The 21,310-nt window shown below is 31.1% G+C and overlaps 2 protein-coding genes across 6 annotated transcripts; one reads left to right on the top strand and one right to left on the bottom strand.

Moving 5' to 3' along the window:
• The first annotated feature begins 10,564 nt into the window (after positions 1 to 10,564).
• On the top strand, positions 10,565 to 14,334 carry LOC140836576 (protein FLX-like 1). 5 transcript variants are annotated; one of them, XM_073202201.1, is made up of 6 exons: positions 10,565 to 10,646; positions 11,319 to 11,941; positions 12,023 to 12,183; positions 12,979 to 13,079; positions 13,291 to 13,428; positions 14,120 to 14,334. In XM_073202201.1, exons 2-5 carry the CDS (start codon positions 11,331 to 11,333, stop codon positions 13,408 to 13,410), a joined length of 993 nt encoding a protein of 330 aa, XP_073058302.1. In that variant the 5' UTR covers positions 10,565 to 10,646; positions 11,319 to 11,330; the 3' UTR covers positions 13,411 to 13,428; positions 14,120 to 14,334. The 5 variants fall into 5 exon arrangements, 4 of the variants coding, with proteins under 4 accessions (XP_073058302.1, XP_073058304.1, XP_073058303.1 ...); XM_073202203.1 differs by having other exon boundaries at positions 10,576 to 10,747; positions 11,330 to 11,941; XM_073202202.1 differs by having other exon boundaries at positions 10,578 to 10,646; positions 11,330 to 11,941.
• A 136-nt stretch (positions 14,335 to 14,470) lies between these two features.
• On the bottom strand, positions 14,471 to 19,359 carry LOC140836575 (mitogen-activated protein kinase 15-like). The gene is made up of 10 exons (XM_073202199.1): positions 19,005 to 19,359; positions 18,140 to 18,548; positions 17,808 to 17,935; positions 17,639 to 17,698; positions 16,859 to 17,008; positions 16,619 to 16,774; positions 16,296 to 16,507; positions 16,105 to 16,206; positions 15,422 to 15,582; positions 14,471 to 15,129 (listed from the first exon to the last, which is right to left on the bottom strand). Exons 1-10 carry the CDS (start codon positions 19,029 to 19,031, stop codon positions 14,675 to 14,677), a joined length of 1,860 nt encoding a protein of 619 aa, XP_073058300.1. The 5' UTR covers positions 19,032 to 19,359; the 3' UTR covers positions 14,471 to 14,674.
• Positions 19,360 to 21,310: the final 1,951 nt, after the last annotated feature.

Here is a 21,310-nt window from a genome sequence, read left to right on the forward strand (position 1 = left end):
TTAATTCGACTTGATTCATGAAAAAAAAAAATTATAAAAAATACTCGAATTCGTGTTCAAATTTTTCCGTTTTCGTATATATTTAAAGAATTATATATTATTAGTAGAATTTATAAACCATACAATTTATTCATGAAATAACAACTCCAATTCTTCACCATGATAATATACTAGAAAAATTTATACTAATAATCTTGAGGAAAAAAATTTGATTAACAAACGAGATCTTGACAAGTATGTATAGTTAAAAACATAGTATTATATTCTATTTATCGCCGAATAAATACATTTAATTCTAGATATTTTACTGAGAGTTTATGGGTAATTTAAAGCTAGACATTAATTAAATATAGAAAAGTCTATGCCCAAAAAAAAGGAAATAGAAAAGTCTTTTAGAGATATTTCAAAAATATTTATATATTAATAATTGCAACGAATGTTTGATTTACAAACTACTTACATAATTTATAAATTATATTAAATTACGAGGATTTAGCCTCAATTATTATTTTATATAAATATGAATTATTTTTAAAATCTTATATAATATTAATTATCACATAAACTAGAAAGTCATATATGGATATTCATAGACTGTACTATCCTTTTGACCGGCAGTTGTGTCTAATTCGATGCGAGATAGCTAAAAAAGTAGAACTACCACTTCGACGTCTCATATTTTTATCATCAACAAAAATTTATGTGAGACGATCTCACAGATCGTATTTTATGAGACAGATCTCTTATTTGGATTATCCATAAAAAAGTGTTACTAAAGTATTATTTTTTATGCTAAAATTACTACTTTTTATTGTAAATATCGATAGAATTGACCCGTCTCACAAATAAAGATTCGTGAAATCGTCTCACAAGAGATCTATTTATCATCTTTCTTCTCCCACACATGCACATATATTTGCTAGAAGTTTGGAAATATTTAAATAATACTACCTAAATAGTACTATAATTTATATCTATATAAATATATGAATGTGAATTGTGAATTTACAAAAATGTCCTTACCTTCATTTACACACTCCATATTTAATTTTTTTGTTGTTTTCAATGTTTTTCATCTATTAATTAATAAAATTTAAAATATATCTATTCTATCTATTAATTAATAAATCTATATCTATATAAATATATGAATGTGATTTCATGTTAATTTTTTTGTTGTTTTAATTAATAAAATTTAAAATAAATTAATATATCTATATCTATATAAATATATGAATGTGAATTGTGAATTTACAAAAATGTCATTACCTTCATTTACACACTCCATATTTAATTTTTTTGTTGTTTTCCATGTTTTTCATCTATTAATTAATAAAATTTAAAATATATCTATTCTATATCTATATAAATATATGAATGTGAATTGTGAATTTACAAAAATGTCCTTACCTTCATTTACACACTCCATATTTAATTTTTTTGTTGTTTTTCATGTTTTTCATTTATTAATTAATAAAATTTAAAATAAATTAAAATAAAATGAATTTACATAAATGTCATTACCTTCATTTACACAATTTTTTTGTTGTTTTAATTAATAAAATTTAAAATAAATTAATATAAAATTAATTTACATAAATGTCCTTACCTTCATTTACACACTCCATATTTAATTTTTTTGTTGTTTTTCATGTCTTAATCTATTAATTAATGAAATTTAAAATAAATTAAAATAAAATTAAATATGGAGTTTGTAAATGTGAATTGTGAATTTACTTAAATTGAAGAAAAATGAAATTAAAATAAATTGAAGAGAAATGAATTTTAGTCTTTTCTAATCTATTAATTAATTGAATCTAAATTAAATTGAAGAAAAATAAAAAAAAATAAAATAAAATTTAGCATCAGCATTCATTCTTCAGTAATACATGTTTATTTTTTGTTTTTTTTCATATATGTTTTTCATCTATTAATTAATAAAATTTAAAATAAATTAAAATAAAATGAATTTACATAAATGTCCTTACCTTCATTTACACAATTTTTTTGTTGTTTTAATTAATAAAATTTAAAATAAATTAATATAAAATGAATTTACATAAATGTCCTTACCTTCATTTACACACTCCATATTTAATTTTTTTGTTGTTTTTCATGTTCTTCATCTATAATTAATGAAATTTAAAATAAATTAAAATAAAATTAAATATGGAGTGTGTAAATGTGAATTGTGAATTTACATAAATTGAAGAAAAATGAAATTAAAATAAATTGAAGAAAAATGAATTTTAGTCTTTTCTAATCTATTAATTAATTGAATCTAAACTAAATTGAAGAAAAAAAATAAAATAAAATTTAGCATCAGCATTCATTCTTCAGTAATACATGTTTATTTTTTGTTTTTTTCATATATTAATTAATTAATAAAATTTAAAATAAATTGAAGAAAAATGAAATTTAGCCTTTCATTTTATTGATGAAATTTGAACTCCATTATTATTATTATTATTGGTTTTATATGTTTTTCATCTATTAATTAATGTAATTTAAAATAAATTGAAGATAAATGAATTTAGTCTTCATATTTTGTGATGAAATTTGTACTCCATTTATATGAGACATTTATATAGTCCTGAGAGGGGCTGACCCAGTTATTTCAGGAGTGAAAAAATACTTTTTTTTTTCACGATTCAAGTCAGATATGAGGCATGTTTCACAAAATTCACTCGTGAAACAACCTCATAGGAGTTTCTGTGTCAATTTTATTTTTAACTTAAATAAATTAACATCTATAACGTAAATAATAATAATTAATATACTTCTCTTCGCTTGTTTGTTTTTTTCCATCTATTATTTAATATATTCTAAAATAAATTGAAGAAAAATAAATTTTAACCACCAGTTTTTAGAATGAAATTTAAATTAAGCCTTCATTTTTTGGAATGAAATTTACACATCATTTTTAAAAAAAATAATATCTTTAATAAAATTTGAAATAATAATAATAAATACATATTCTATTGTTTGTTTTTTTCCCAACTATCAATTAATTCTAAATAAAATTAAACAAAATTAAATTTAGCCACCATTTTTTAAATGAAATTTATACTTTATTTGTTTTAAAAAATATATCTTTAATATAATTTATAATGAATAGAACAATAATAAAATTTACAATATATTTTCACAGAATGAATTATATCATTATTTTAAAAATAATTATTTTTGTTTGACTTCTCTTTTTTTTTTTTATGAATTTTTGTAGTTCTCCAATTTTTGAATTGGTTTTATGTGAGCCGCTCTCAAGGATATATCCTTCAGATGGGTCACCGATCAATTTTTTGAGTGAAAAAACAATGATTTTTCATGATTAGGGTAGGATATGAGACATGTTCCTGTGAAACAGCCTCGTAGGAGTTTTTATGCAATTTTTATTTTAAACTTGAGTAAATTAATATCCATTAATAACTTAAATAAACACGACTAATAAAATTGAAAACTATAATAAAATTGTGTCAGTTTACATTTATGTCGTTATTTTCGTTAAATAATATTAATAAATAAATGTCTTTTTTTTGTTCGTTTTCAGGTATTAATGAATTTTATAATAATTGAAGAAAAATGAAATTTTATTTTTGGAATGAAATTTACAGTTTTTTTAAAAAATTATATCTTTAATGAAATTTAAAATAAGCGACACAATGTCAGCAGCGTAACTCACGAAAACTTCACAGGAGTTCACTTATCCCAATGCTGCTCTCACTCTTGTACGCTTAACCTAACAAAACTGAATGATAGTGAAAGATTTATCTTTTAGTTCGAATATTGCTTAATATTTATGTCAAAAGTTATATTTGTTACCCACGACGCAATATTTATTTATTATAATTGTGATTTATCGTGCAAAGCCTTATACTAAGCAAATGGTGAACATAATGAGGATTGCATTGACGTGCCTGTCAATTTGACAAATTGTAAAACCCTATGCATGACAAACACAAATAATTGTTTGGTACAATAAGAAAACACTTCAAAAGAATCAAAATGAGTTTAAATTAGTTTTATGTGTAATAATTACTCTTATATACATCAAATGAATAGAAAAAGAGAAATAAAAATGAATTCAAATCGTTTTTATGTAAAACAAATTACCAATACACAACCCAAGTTTTAGATCACAATAAAAAAATGTGATCATTACTTTACTTCTTTATGTTACATGTATAGAATAACAATCACAATTGAAGATGAGAATGAGATCGCAATAATAACATCCGTTTCTATTTAGCAACAGAAAACAGGTCTGGTATTCACTCCTTTCAGGGAAGTAAGTAATGCAACTGGATTGATGCTGAGAGATGGTTCGAAAGGGGCCGCTCTCTAGCTAGGATCTGATTTGCTATGTCCTCATTCTATCGGTGGAGAATCTGGTTCCTATCCCACTCGTCGGTTTTTCTATTTATGATGAGCTAACTGACTGAACCCTTTACACTGCGGTCGGGTGGGACCTAGATGGCTGGTGGATCAACGGTGAACATGAAGATCCATGAAGACGAAGATGAAATAGAGATTCGAGATGAAGAACCAATTGCCGAGTACAAAAAAAGAGATAAGAAGATAAAACCGACGGACACAAAAAGATTTCAAGAAGTCTTCAAATCAAAGACAAGAAAATGTGATGATTTCGATTGTAACCAAATAATTAATTAATTATCTATTAAAAGTTATTTTTATTTCAAAAATAATTTAAACATATTTATATAAAATTATCATATACAAATTATTCTATTTCTCAGCGTGCAATGCACGTGCATTTATCTAATTAGTATAAATATATAAGGGGTATATGGGTCAAAATACGACTATAGAAGTTAGTTAAATATTTTTAATTAAGTTTGTTTAATTCTTGACCAAGGCACGTGATTCTTGCCTTTGTCCCAGTATTATAAAATATATTAAAGTTTATAATATTTACCCTCTCAAATCTCGAAGCAATTAAAATAATGAGTACACTTGATGATTGTTGATTCATAAAATAATATATGCATTACATAAATATAGTATTCTTGTCATGCTTCAAAATATATAAAGTAGAATCAGTAGATTAATTTTTCTACTTTAGTTATATCCAGGGACGGACATATGCATGGTCCGTCTTAGACTATAGCTTGGCCCAATTTTTTTTTTACAAAGACCTATAGAGATTCGAGTCAATTCAAATTTTTTTTTCGTAAATATATATTGAGATTTAAGCACGGTCTAATGTTTTTTTAAAAGATATCATAGTGCCAATAACTCATAAAAGTTAATATTTAGAATACCTATTTAACTTTCACATTGAATAAATGTAGATTTTCAATATTTCAAAGGGGTTTGGTGCAAATAACTCGTAAAAGTGATAAATTTATTTTATCAATTCTTTTATTTAATAGAATTTAATTTTGAAAATATATTAAAAATAGTTTTAAAATATAAATTTTGAATCTAAGTGAAACTTGTCTTATATTACACGAGTTACATATTAATTTAAATAATATATAAATTTTGAAAATTGATGTTGATTAAACATATTTTTTTGAAAATTAACTCTCCTATATCGAATACGCTAGGAACTATAGATTTTTTTTTAAAAAAATACCAATATCATTTTGATAACTATTTTCATATTAATATCTCATATTATATATATATATATATATATATATATACATACATATATATATATATATATATATATATAATCTAACTTATTATATTAAGATCAAGCTCACCTCAACCTTAATTTCTGGATCCGTCCCTGATTATATATTTACCACATGTTTTTAACCTTGGGAAATATTAAATAAAATATATTGTTTGTTAAATTTTTTAAGTGGAAAATGATTTTTTATTCATTAACTTATCTAATTTTGAATTTTTTCCTCGTGTTTTTAAAGTTTGATTTGATACAGTACTGACTTTTAATTTTCGATTATTTTGGTCAAGTTTCTAACATCCGACATATCAATAAATTTCGATATCAAGTACGTCTGCATTTTTCGATGTCATGTTAGTTTTTTTCATTATCACGTCAATAATTGAACTAAAATAACCAAAAATCAAGCCTTAAAAACTTATTTCTCATTTTAAAATATGCAAGTGTTCCATGAACGGTGAGAATAAATGTTTACTTAAGATTCACTGCTTACTAATCCCTGATTTTTTTTTTCAGCTTCACTCATATGAAAATAATGCAACATGTATTCTCGACTTTAAATTTGAAACAAAATTAAGAATGTGTGAAAATGAGAAATTTGTCGGTGTTCAACCGGGTAGGCACATTCCCATTTTTTGTTCAATATACGGAAATAAAATTATCAAGGTTGCGTTTAAGACGAAATGATTTGAAACTATGAAGTTTAAATCCGCATATAAATACACTAATTGATAATCCAATGTAAATGTAATCCTGATGGATTCAAATATATACAAAATAATCGTAATTTCAAATTTATCGTTCAAATCTTTCGACGAACAATCTATTAAGTCACTTGAACATTACAATATTCTAAAACCAAAAAAGTAAAACACAATCAATCCATTCATTATTTGCCTCCAGATTAATAGCAGGTTTGGCTAGAAAGTGGGCTGCTGAATTGGCAGATCTTCTCATGAGTTTATTTCATTATATTCATGTGAGTATTGTCCTTATGATAGGATGGATAATCAAGATTTGCCCATCATGTATATATAGGACCCACTTTTTTTTTTTTGAAATTATATATGTGACAAAATCTTATCCGTTGAAATAAAGTGAAGGTAGTGTCCACATAAGTAAAATCTCATTTACCCTTCTCATGTGCCTTAGATGAAGGAAAGACGGGCTGAGATCGAATATCCGACAAGATAATCTCATTAGGTCCCAAATATTCGCTCCTTTGAATTACTGTCTGAATCACCCTAAAGCATCGGAATAAGTACAAGATTCCAACTCCACATGTTAAGAGAATAAACTAAAGAAGATGTGTTCAAGTTATACTTACATACATACATATATATATATATATATATATATATATATATATATATATATATATTAAAATGAATTTTTTTTAAGAAATAAAATACCGCCGATATGAATTATGACGAAGTTAGACACACCTTAACTTCCGTATTTAAACATAACGAGATCGATACGTATGAAAAACTAAAGTACAAGAGAAACTAAATTAAGAAGTCTTTTGTATATATCATCTGTAGCTAAAATATCGAAAACATATAAATATATCGTACACATCAATAAAATACCGAATGCTAAAAAATCTACATCATGGTGAACTTCTGACAATTCGGAAAGGCATTCAACTGCTTTATGAGAAATATTTTTAAGATGTTGAAGTTGCATCAGATTCACTTTTGGTGGTACAGGTAGTGTAAGGACCGTGTATCGTATTATCGTAAATCTTATGTGATTATCGATAATTAATGAATTTGATATGTGATTATGTATATGATGTGCATTTTGACCATGAGTATTGGATATGAATTGACGTTGTAAGAGCTCGATTGGAAAGGCCGGACGCCAAATTAGTACAAATTTTATATTTTGTACAGAATGTGCGGCGCCCGGGCGGTAGAAAATGACCGCCCGAGCGCCAGGGTTGAGTTGGAGAGTATTCGGGTAGAATACTTCGCGCCCGAGCGGTAGTTTGTTACCGCCCGAGCGCGATGTAAATCATGTTCTCGGACAGAACATGCCGCGCCCGAGCGGTAATTTCCTACCGCCCGAGCGCGGTGCAATTGTACTCGGGGGCAGAGTGTCTCGCGCTCGGGCACGAGAATTCTACCGCCCGAGCGCGAGAGACGGTGAGATAAGCTTAAATTCTTCTGTTTCGTTTCTTTCTTCATTTCTCACCATAGCTTCGAGAAAGCACGAGAGATTTCGAAATTTTTTCTTCCGATTTGACTTCGAGACGTTGTCTAAACGCGAGACAAATTATATATTTGTGATCGTCGCGTCGAGGGCTTCAGACTGAGGTAATTTTCTTCTGGTTTCAGCAGCTTTAAATATCAAGGTGCTGGAATAGCATGTATTTGAAGTTGAATTTCTGATATGTAGTAGAATATCCGACAATAAACTCGTAATCGAAGTCGGAATTGAATTATTATATGATTATGATTTGATATGAATTTTTGAAGTTTCAAATGATATTTGAAACTCATATTAATGATTTTGGAGTATGTTATTGATTGAAATGAGTATGTAATTGATGTAGATAAAGTGTATCTTCCAGCTACATCAATTGGAACGAAGAATTGAGGTATGTTACGACCGGGTAACATACGACAGATATCTGTATTATATGATATATGATTAGATTGATTTGATTGGATTGGATTGGAATACGTGTCTATGTGCCTATTTGATGATTTGATGTGGCATACATGACATTGAGATTGGAGTATCGATGTATAAAATAAATGTTTTGTTAACACACATCATTTTATGCATACATCGATACATGACATGCACGTTGAGCTATGATCCTTGGATACCCTGATATGATTTGATTGGATTCCGGGGTTTGTGAACACAATCGCTATGCCGGTATTATATGACCCGTAAAACATAGACAATTGTGGCCCCATATGATTGGATATGAGATGTGGGATTGACGACGCTTCGTCGACGTTGTCATATGTGTATTCCCATATCGGCCGGTGTGCCAGCTCGAGCATTGATTTGATTTGATAGCGATTCGATTGATTCTGACATGTGCTCAGTGGATGGGCATTTGACCTGATACCTCCACGACATACATGCATTGCATACCATATATCATTGTTTAGATATCTGTGGTATATATGATTGGTTGTTCCATACGGAGCTTTGCTCACCCCCAAGGGGGGCTGTTGTTGTCTTTGTGTGTGGACAATGGCAGGTACTCCAGGATATCAGGAGACCAGAGAGGGTACTTCTGGAGGGAGCCACAGCTTGGGCTGAGGTTTATGTTTATGTCTGATTCCCAGTATATATGTATACGTATCTATATACCGGGACATGTCCCGAGGATATGAGATGTTTGTGTGTGATTGATTACGTGTGGGCGTGTTTATGATTTGAATTTAGATACTATTTTTAGTATTTAAATATCAGAAGAGATATTTTGGGCTCATCGTAAAGAAATTTTAAACCCGTTTTCCGCTGTGATTAATTAAACCCTAATCAAATTGCATTGTAATAACGATTAGGAGTTAAGGGCCCCACAGGTAGTCACCACCAAACAGAAGTATCTTGGCTATATTGGATTTTGCACGACAAAAATAATAAAGAACATGAAAGCACCTATGATTGATGAGATTATTCATGCATGCAGATCGGTTAATAAAGTAGCACATCAAATTGCTTGTTTTACTTTGTCCTCCCCTTCATCTTTTGTTTAGGTGAATGGTAAATTTCCTTCATCATTGCTTAAGTTTGTAATTGACGATTATTTACAATAATATTACGAGTTTTTGATCCTAAAAAAAGTGATCATTGGAAGTATTATATGTATAATAAAATAAAATTAAAGTAAATTATAAATATATTGGTATAATTCATATTTATGATTGTGTTCGATTTTTATTTTATTTTTGTTATCGGATAATGTAATATGCATTTGTATAATTATTAATATTATCTTTATACATATTTTGTTATATACTCTTAGGTTAAAAATATTTGGAAAAATACTCCTTTTTGGCATTGGATTAAAAAACACAACCATGCCTCTTTCCTGGATTGTATTTTATTTGTGAGGAAGAATACACAGGATGATGACTTTGAATCCGTCGTTTGTTTGTGTTGGGCTATATGAGCTGAAATCTGCAAAAGAATATATGACGACGCTGGGCAGTTAAATGGTTTGGATGTGAGTTGGGTTTATGGTGTGATGGATAGCTTCAGGACTCTTCGACAGCTTCATGGGGAGGCGGAAGCTGATGGGAACCAGAATCAATGTACTACATGGGCACCTCCACTGAACTCCCAGTATAGACTCGATGTCGATGCGGGATTTGATTCTATCAGAGATAAATACAGTGTGGGGATGGTAGTGAGGGATGCGCAGGGGAGAGTCATTGGGGCGAAAGCTTGTCCGATTCGGTTTCCTGGAAGTGTGGTTTGTGCAGAACTTCTGGCTATAAGGATGGGAATGGACTTCTGCTTGGGGCTTGGGCTGGACAACGTATGCATATTCTCTGACTCTTTGGTAGCGGTTAAAGCGGTGAGGGAAGAGAATTTCGATCTAAGTCACAGCAGCGGAGTGGCTTCCGAAGTTAGAGCTATGCTTGAGGATGAGTCTTTTCTTTCGATACATCATATGAGGCGCATGCTCTAGCTCATCGAGCTCTAGTTTTTTCTATGTTATTTGAATGGACTGACGGCTTTCTTCTGTCATGGCTCATTAATGTTGTAACCCGAGACTTGTCGGTTATTTGAGTTATGGCAAGATTTTTATTCAAAAAAAAATACTTTTTTTCATAATATATATTATTAATTTGGTTGAAAATTAATTTTAAAATAAATTAAATTATTTTATTAATTTTTTTGACAATATAAATAAATCATTAGAAATAGCTATTTTTGAAAAATAATAAACGTGACACAGAATCTAATTTATGTTGCGAAGAAGAACAAACTCAGCCCAAAATTCCCGAAACTAGTAAGGATAATTTTGATTCCTGAATTAGGGTTCTTGGATTTTGTATTTTGTTCAATCAAGGGGAATTTCCGTCTGAAGTTTTTTGCAACACAGCAGAACGTGTAAGCTTGTTTGTTACCTTTTCATCAGTTCGAATGCCGTAGCAGCGAATCGTATATCTCTTGCTCGTTGATGATATATGAATTTTCTCTCAAATTTTTTAAGTTGAATATGTCTGCTTTCTCTCTAATTTTGTAAATTAAATGTGAATTAGTTCATCATTTGTCCTTTCTCTTCAATTTTGTAAGTTAAATATATATTGCGAGCTGTATTAAATGCTTGGTATGCTACTATGGGATTTAGATAGGTACTCTGAGGTGTTAGATTTATTTTTTAATTCAATTTCAAGATCTGAACAGTTACTACGGGTGAAGAAGATATTAAGTTCTTGTGACATGAATCAATTTGTGTTCATTTTCAATAATTTCTGTTTCTTGAATATTGATCAGCTTCACTGCATTGTTGTTGATCAAATTGCAAAAATTTAAAGAAACATGCATATACTCTAGCATATAGTTACTTATTTACGGCTATGCCTCGTGAGTTCCATTTAAGAATTAGTGGATTTTTTATTTTATTTTATTTTTTGTGTTGAAATTTTGGTATTTGAGTTATTCAACTGATTAAACCCAGCATACATCAAGAATGTCGGCCAGAAATAGAGGACCTCCCCTTCCAGCTAAAGGAGGTGCACATGTTGGGCTGCCTCAGCCTCCACTACAAGAATCTCCTTTTTCAAGAGGCCTTGGAGGAGTGCCACATCGTTCCCTACTCGAAGAAATGAGGGATTCTCATTATAGTTTAGGAGGAGGCCCCAGACAGCCGCCAACTCATCCTGTCATCATAAAGGAGAGGTTGGCAGCTCAACATGATGAAATCCAGGCTCTGCTAGTTGATAACCAAAGGTTCGCTGCAACGCATGTAGCGCTCAGGCAGGAATTAGAGGTTGCCCAATATGAACTACAGCGTGATGATAATTTTGCTCGGTCGCTGCATGCAGAGAATGAGTTACATATGAGGGAATTTTATGAGAAATCTGTTAAGATGGAAAATGAACTTCATGCTGTTAACGCCATGAGGGCGGAGCTTATGCAAGTGCATATGGATATGAAGGAGTTAACAGCTGTTAGGCAAGATCTTAACGCTCAGTTCCAAATGATGACTCAGGATTTGTCTAGAGTCATCTCAGATTTGCAGAAGATTCCAGCCATCAAGGCCGAAATTGAAGGCTTGAGGCATGAAATGGAGCAAACTAGGTGCGATTTACTTAAAAAAGGTGTCCATATTTGTACTTATACTTTTATATGTGTGTGCTAGTAAAGTTGTGGTCCTCTCAGGGGTGCAATCGAGCATGAGAAGAAAGCATTTGCAGAAAGCTTTGAGCATGGTAAGGTGATGGAGAATAAGTTAATATCAATGGCAAGAGAGATGGAAAAACTTCGAGCTGAGTTGGCTAATGCAGAAAAAAGAGCGCATGCTGCTGCTGTTGGGAATCCAGGTATTGGTTTTCTTAAAGAAATTGAGAGATCCATTGGTGAATATTTCTTTATATTTTGTATGTATCGTACTTTCCCTTCATTAATTGTGAATTGAATATTGTTTCATAACAATGAAGAAATTACATTCTTTCACGTTTGTAGTTCTCATTTTTGTGGGAGTCAGATATATTGGCTTGTTCAGTTGCAATTTTTGGTTCACTGTTTGAAGGTAAAATCTCTGGAAAGAATAAGAGGCCGTTTGTTGAGTTTACTTACTCCTTCTAACAAGTTGTAAGATGTTTAGGAACTTATAAGATATCTTTAACTGTCTCTAATTTTTTTAAGAAAAGATCGTATAAAATTTGAAGATAAGTTGCCAAGAGCTTATAAATATTTTTTTAAAAAGTAAGTCATGCCTACTTATTTTAAGATCTTTTAAACTTTATGTAAAGTAAATCATTACGTATATGAAATATCTTACCAATCAGTACATGCTTAAATCATCTTATAATTTCTCATGACTCATTTCGTTCAAATGTTTTCAAAGTTCAGTTATAAAATAAAATGTACAACAGAAAACGAGCCTTTATCCCAATAAGTGAGGTCGATGTATGGATCCTCTTACACCATTGGGCTCCATCTCCTGTTATATCATCATCTATGTTTAGATGATGCATATCACGCTTAATCGTTATCATTCACAAACGTGATTGGTTTGTTTTTGGTTGATATAGTGGTATTTTCCTTTTTCAAGTTGATTTTACATTAAGAAAGATGGCTTAAAGTTGTTTTGAACTATGAACTTTAATCTGCAGGAGTAAGTTATAATGTGAATTACGGTAATCCTGAATTGGGATATCCAGGAAATCCTTATTCTGGGAGCTATAGCATGGTACCCGGAAATTCAATGCATCAGGCAAGTTCTTTACTTATTATCTGGGCTGCTCCATTCTCTTTCTCCCTTATTTCCAATGCAAAGAAGAGTCTGGAGTCTGGACTCTTGGATATTTTCCACCTTTGTGATAGATGATGAGCACCAAAAACACAAAGCCTTGTAATTTTTTTCGGTGGTCAATTGTTTTTATGCTAACGCAAATACTAAAAAACTTATCTTTGTCCTGTTGCAGGCACCTACTGGGACAGAAGGTTATCCCCAGTATGGAACTGGATCTGGTGCTTGGGGCCCCTATGATGCTCAGCGAGCTCAAGGCCCCTATGATGCTCAGAGAGCTCAAGGCCCTAGATAAATTGGTTTATGCCATGATGTATGTTTTGCTCAACTATTGTTAATAAGAATTTATATTATTGCAGCATTGCCTAAGTTTCTTGGATGGTCATAATTTTTGCTCTTCTTAAACTAAAGTGTGTATAGTTTTCTAGACAACAAATGCTGGTTAAACATAGAAATTTTAGGGGCAATTTTTTTTGTCTCAGAGCCTTAGGCTAATGCTCCTTCAAATTTCTTCTATTTTTAGCGGAATTTTGTGAGTTAAAGGGTAGCGTTGCCCTTGGTATATGTTTTTGTGTTAGTTATCAATCGAGGGCAGAGCTCTCAATGGACAAGAATATTATTTATATCCTTAGTCCATATGCGAATATTATACCTTTCTTTTATTTGTGTGCAAGGTGGCATAGCTTGTAGAAATCTTGCTCTCGCGTACATAAGGCTCTTAGTTTCAGTCCTATCTCATAATATGTATTTTGATTTAATGAATAAATTGTGGTAACAGCTTTTTCTTCACAATCAGATTGTTTTTATGATCATTTATTAGACTTAGCTGATCAGAATTTTTTTGGGGCTTTTTTCTCTACGTTCTATTTGCTGTGAAATCAACTTATTTCAATTTGCCTCAAGTTATGATTCATCTCTCGGTGAAGTTTGTTCATTCGGTCTAGTAGATTCACCTTATTGTCTCCATCGAATGACATCCAAGTCATGATTTATGGAATTTTCAGGTCGTTGGAAGAGCTTATGCGAGTAAAGACAGATATTGTTCTGTTGGTGGATTTTGCTTGGAATTATTGTTGTGGAAGCAGATTACGAGAGTCCATGTACTTCTGTAGAGGATTTAACATTTTCACAACTTAACTATGATAATCGTGCTGTATCTTCAATGGATCTTAGTGTCAAATTTTGAGGATCACTTCTAAGATGACATCCTTATTTTCAAGAGTTTAATATATGAGTTGTAGTTTTAATTCCAATGTGATATACTCTGCTTAAACACCTGGTACAAAGCCAAAATCGAATATCAAGTAAACCAATTGTAGATTCATCGCGCTGACCAAATTTTTAGAATACTCGGCTATCAGGCTCAACTTAGTAACAAATCGACAATAAAACAATAGTTTCTACATGTAAACCAAACTCAACCGTGCCATGACAATCATGGATGAATGAAACTAACCATCGACCAGCATCCGACAGTCTTAACAGCGTTATTGACTTGAAAAATTCTGTACATTCACTGAGGACTTCCTCATTCACTACGAGATCATTTTAAAAAAAAACTAAGTTAATCCAATCTCTACAGCCACACCAATCTTTCGTTGAGAAGCAGCTCCATTCGCAACAAACTGAGTTTGCGCTTTTAACAAATCGGTCGCAACAGGGATTTGACTGATCAAGGTGCCAATTTGCGCTTGTGGCTGGAGATATGGGTTGCTGTTTATTTCATTGTTCATCCCGGGTTTTAACTTAGCTGGATTGTATTCTTGAGATTGTGCTTGACAATTGGTGTCAACGCGCATCCCATTTACAAATTTAACTGGCATATATTGCTGCTTGACTTGGGATGCTTCCATCTCGGCTTCAATCGTACACTTGTCTTGATTCTTCTCAAAGCTAGTCCTAAGAATGTGATGAGGAGATATTGATTGAGGAAGGACCCTTCCACCATAGTAGTCATTCCCGTGGCTGCCGTTCTCAGATGGTAAAACTGGCCCCATAACTCTTGGTTGGTTGGCTACAAAGAACACAAAAAGGCGATTTGAGTAATTATTTTGAGGCTAACAGACAAATACAGTAATAGTTTCACATAGCAGGTAATAGGAATGATTACATCAGGGGGTAAAACTTCAGAGCTGTTGTAAGGAAAAGCATGTTTTAGTACAATTAATTTCCAATTCATATAACTAGTCATAGGATTGTGGGGCCTTTTTTTCAGTGTTTTTTTCAAAAAGCCTTCCAATACAAATATTTCACAAACCAATATAATAATAAGAGGAGAATGCAAGGTAAAAAAAAAGAGTCAATACCATTAGGTACTCGTGGTGGTGGTCGCAAAATGCTTGATATATTTCCAGAATTGGAATCTGGAACCCTGAGTCCTGCGGACATAGCTTCAGTAGTTTTCCGATGGTCAAATGCTGACATGGTTGGCTGTGGCCTGGGAGGAATTGTGCTTGTCACAGTAGATCTGCATGAAATGAAAAAGGCAAGAGACTGTTAAGTTACAGACAAATACATACATGCATCACCAAAAAACTTATAAATGGACTTGAGAAACCTGGTTTTCATGCATGCATGACCAAAAAACTTATAAATGGACTTCAGAAACCTGGTTTAAATGCATGCATGACCAAAAAACTTATAAATGGACTTCAGAAACCTCGTTTCCTCGCTTGAAACCTACTAAAAAAACCCTACCCTGGCAGGCAAGACAACATGAGAAAATGGATTGGGCAAGTAAAAATTTATAGAGCAAATGCCATAAATCATTTGAGTGAAGAATAACAAGGAGAAAGGGGATAAGTCAGGATAAAAGATTTTTAAAAAACTGCTGTCTGCTCAAAGATAGGCCTTTTTACCAACTTCAACCTGTAACTATTTTCAGCAGTGACTTCATACGACATGATGCACATAAATTTCACGAATAATTAACATCTTTCGATATTATTTTGTTTCATCAACTTAGGAGAAAATTAACTTAAAAACTCACCTTGGAAGAGAATCGTGCTTTTTCTCAGGAGGAATCACAGGCCCACTTTTTCCAAAATTTCCCTCGAGATATGCAAATTGCTTCTTGAAATGACCAATAGCACTATATAACAGAAAGAACAGATGACAAAGTGCTGTTTGTCAATAGCCAGACAGGTATCACCTCAATAGGTTCAAGTGAGAATTAGATACCTAGGATAGAGAAAACTCGTGCCACCATTTCCTGCCATGTGGTCCTTCAGTAACTGAGGGTGGTACTCCAATATCTCCCGAAATATTAATTCCCTGATGTCCTCTTTTGTTACTCGTCGTCTCTCAAACTCAAATTCCATCTTTAAGATTGGCTGACAACAAGGTTCCCTCTCAATTTTGGCGAGTCCCCTGAAGTATGGATCAGCCAATGCCTAATAAACACATACACCAAACTCACTTCAGGATATGCTTAAAGCAACATCGTTATTCTTAACATCAAGAATATGATAGAATGAAAATATATATTTATAAAGAATATTTACCTCTTCAGCACTTGGGCGATCCTTTGGGTCAAATGCTAACAACCTTTTCAACAATTTGAGAGCCAAAGGATCTGCATTTGGAAACTTATTGGTGAAAGTCACTGGGTACTTTTTCTTCACATCTGATAAATATTTCCTTGCCTTCTCATCGCGTACCTGCATCCAGGACTAAATAGTTGCTTCCTGTTTTGAAAAGATACAAAGAATAAAATATCACAATAAGAGGGTGAAATCCCATACTCCAGAAATTGTATCTGCTGATGGTGTCCCAAGAAAATCAGTAATCAATTCCAGCTGATGCGCAACACTTTTACCAGGAAACAATGGCTTTCCTGTCAAGACTTCGGCAAAGATGCATCCAATACTCCAAACATCAATAGCAGGTGTATACTGCAAGAAATATGTAAAGAAGCGTGAGTATGAATCATGAAATCAATAAATCCTCCAAGAAAAAGATGCGACCCGACTCAATTACCTCAGAGCACAGAAATTTCAACTTCCGTGAGAGTTCAATAGTCCTCCCTGAACAAAATTATTTTAATCTACAATTACAATAGCGTTGATGCACTCTAAATACATGCACTTGGTACTAAAATAAACAAGTCACGTGCTACCACTGCCAGAAAAAGTCCTTTAAAAATTGCGTGAAACCACAATTCCGACTACACCTTAGAGTCCCACAGTCCACAGACTTATGCTTGGTTCTACAAGGAGGGAAAGCTAAGAAACAAGGGTATGCTGACAACATGTAAATGCATATATAGTTTTTGAACACCCGATGATGAAAAAAAAGTGAAGCCAGAAATGTCGCGTACATGCAAAAACCCAATTGAAGAAAATCTTACAATATTTTAAAGGGTCTCATGGCCCACATCAATATGATTACACAATCAGACAATGTTACATAAAAGAAATAAAGAAGTATTGATTGCTAGAATACCACTTAACATTGATTTGGAACCATGTGTTCAAATCAAAATTGATAAAGGAACAATACGAAGGCATGGCACATATCATTACCTTGGAGAAGAAAGATCCACATAACTCCGGAGCTCTATACCATCTTGTAGCAATATAATCCTGCAACACGGTACAATTCATGAAGAAAATGATCGGCTGTCAAAATACGCTTCAGCTATAAACGAGAAAACAAAAAAACTGAAATCAAGCTGTATGAAGTACAATGTACCGTCCAAAAAATTGTTGTCGGTGTGTCATTGAAAGCCACTCTTGCCAGTCCAAAATCACAAATTTTGAGTTTGCAGTTGGCATTTGCTAATATATTCTTTGGTTTTAGATCCCTGTGATACACATTAGCTGAAACCATATGGTGTTAAAATAAAGAACCATTTCACCACCCACATTCAAATTAAAGATTCAGTGATCAAGAAATGATCAATACAAGCAACCAAATATGATATGTGCATAACATAGTTGGACAAAGGATTATCAGGAGTATCATCAAGGTTCTAATTGAGTGTAATCCAACAATTATATAAGCAAAGCCTAATATCGTATCACCTGTATGCATATATTTCAGCGCGCGGAGCATCTGATAAAGAAAAAACCGGTGATGGTCATGTGTCAAGTCATCATTAGCTTTAATAACTTGATGAAGGTCAGACTCCATAAGCTCAAAAACAACATAAATGTCTCTAAAGTCCCGCCTAGATGGTGGTAGCATGATCCGTTTAATTTCAACAATATCAGGATGATGCAAAAGCCGAAGCAACTTAATTTCACGTAAAATCCGAATAGCATCTGATATATGATCAAAAATATTTGTTATTTTCTTTATCGCCACTTTTTCCCCAGTGTGCGTGTCAATGGCTGCACAAACAACACCATAACTTCCCTTTCCAACTATTTCCAGAATTCTGTATCTGTTGGCTTCTCCATACTCCGTAAATAATTCAATCTCTTTAGAAATCTGTAAAATAATCACTAATGCATGAGAAAACCATAAACCAGTAAAATCAAGATTCCAGATTAGACTCCAGTCAAAGTAAATTAGCATCAATGTAAATTCAGGGCAATGAACAACATAGTACATCTGAGTATGGACAAAGTAGCAAGTCTCATACAAGAGGCAACGACCTCTTTTCTTTCCCTTATTTGGTTCAAAAGGGTCAACACAAATATAATCTATATTCCAGATTACACTATAAATTTTTTCAGCTCCGTGGTTCTAGTTTGCAATCTAAAAAAATAAAATCGGTATGTACATAAAGCTAAAAGACCCAGTGGCCAATCACATCGATTAGTACATCAAAATTTAAAATTTAAACTTGATAAAAGAACACATAGAAACTTCTGAAAGAGTCATCTTCCCCAAACGAAGATATATAAAATAGAAATAACAACACAAAATACTGAAAGACAAAACCTTCTTCTTCTGATCTTGTTGCTGCATACTTTATCTTATTTCCCAAAAACTCCGCGAAATCACCAATATCACTTTGGAAGCGATAGATGAAACAAAGCAACGAATTCAAACAATCTATCGATAAATTAGTCACTGCAACGTGAAATCTCCGCCGACTCCAACAAATTCACCACAATCACTACTCCGATTTCTTCTTGTCGCAGAAGATCGAAGAAAGTAGATTTAGGCGAAAACCGATTGGGGTTAGGGTTTGGAGATCTGATGGTGGAGGAGGAGAGGGTCGATGGGAGATTCGGTGAGCGGAAAGAGCTGGACTCGGCACGCGTTTATTAAACGAGGAAATGTTTGGGGCTTCGCGTGGTATGGACACTTCCGTTGTTGCTTATTTATAGTAAGAAGTATTTAAGAATGTTATTTTATAAAATTAATTATTACATTAAAATTAATAAATTTTATTTAAATTTTTTAATTTTTTTAGAACATGCTAAAAATATTAATATTCAAATTTCTAATTAAAATATATAAAATTAATTATTACATTAAAATTAATAAATTTTATTTAAATTTTTTAATTTTTTTAGAACATGCTAAAAATATTAATATTCAAATTTCTAATTAAAATACATAATAATAACAACAATAATAATAATAATAATAATTACAGGCCGAATATTTTAAAGGGGGGGCCAAATATACATTAGTTGGTAGTTATCATAACTAGTATTTAACTTGTGCGATGCACTGGATGATATTATTAAAAATTAGTGAAAATGAACAGACATTTAAAATGAAAAAATAATATAACTATAAAAACTATTTTTTCGCTAATTTTAAAAAAAAAATTCTCAAATACAACGCATGTCGATTAATTTTTTTTACTAATAATCACTATCATATATCAAAATTTTATATTGTGTTAGCATATGGTAATAGCATGATGCTTATCGTGTTTAGTGTATTTGATGTCGACCACTAACTTTAATACATATTTAATTATTTAATTTTTGAAAAGTTATATATTATTATTTTTTAACATGTGATAAAAAAATATTTTTAAATCACAATCAATAAAATTAATGAGAATTTTTTTTTTAAAATTCAATAATTTCATCTAAATCTACATCATAAATAATTTTGTGACATGGCACGTGTTTGACATATTTGAATGATAACAATAATTGGTTCATCAATATCTTTATTCAAATGGGTTGTGATTTTATCTACAAAATCTTTTCATAATATACACAACAGCCTATTATTCCTAAAGAAAAATGAAAAATGCAATTATAAATAAATTTTGTATAAACCAGAAAAGTTATTTAATTAACATTTACTATGTGTATTCCAAAATAACGTCAATAAATTTTATAATATGTCTCCTAAAAAGATGCGCACTTTCTTTAGAATTGGTTTAATCATTTCCATTACGGGACATTTTATACTATCGTGTATCCATGAACTTTGTAATATAGAATAAATTATCACATTAATAAATACGTAATAATTAAAATTTTGTACAAATAGAAGAATAATATTTTTTTTAACTTCTCGATCATAAAAGTCAGATTTAAAACTTAATGTCTCGTTGTTTCCTTATGTAGGTGGTTCATAACAACGAACAAATCTAAATTTAAACGAACATTACATCTTAAAAGGATTCAACTCAGATCTGGTGCTGAAAAAATGAGTCATTTCAGAATTCAATTTTGGAGTAGATAAATAGAATAATTTTTTTTAACAAAATATGCAATATTGCATTATTTATAATTTAAAATTCAAATAAGACATTCCAAGGGACAAAAAATATACATTGGATGCTTTTGAGTTTTGACAGAATTATATCATACATTACCTCTTTGAAATTATTGAAATTTCGAATTACATGCCTTGTGTGTCAACATTTATGATTATTGAAGGTATATACACGTTTATTGAGAGAAATTTAATGTCCATTTGAAACTCTTTTGAATCTATCTTTTTTAATTTTCTTGGACATTTTTATTCGAATGTTTAAGAAGACAATTCAATATATACAATATACATATAGTTTTGAAAGAAAACTACAATATATTAATTCTTTCAAATTAAGGTAATCTTGAAATAATATACATTTGGGATAAAAAAATTTTGATTATTAAATGGTAATTTAACGTCCATTGGAAAACTTTGTTGTAGTGATAACTTTTAATACTCAACAAATTTTATTTTTAGAAAGATTAAATCAAATAATTAAATATTATATTTCTTTTCTACTAATTAATTTGGACATGAAATTACTTAAATAACAAAATGTATTTTTGAATGAT

This window comes from Primulina eburnea, chromosome 7, assembly GCF_022965805.1.
Source record: "Primulina eburnea isolate SZY01 chromosome 7, ASM2296580v1, whole genome shotgun sequence".
NCBI classification, from domain to species: domain Eukaryota; kingdom Viridiplantae; phylum Streptophyta; class Magnoliopsida; order Lamiales; family Gesneriaceae; genus Primulina; species Primulina eburnea.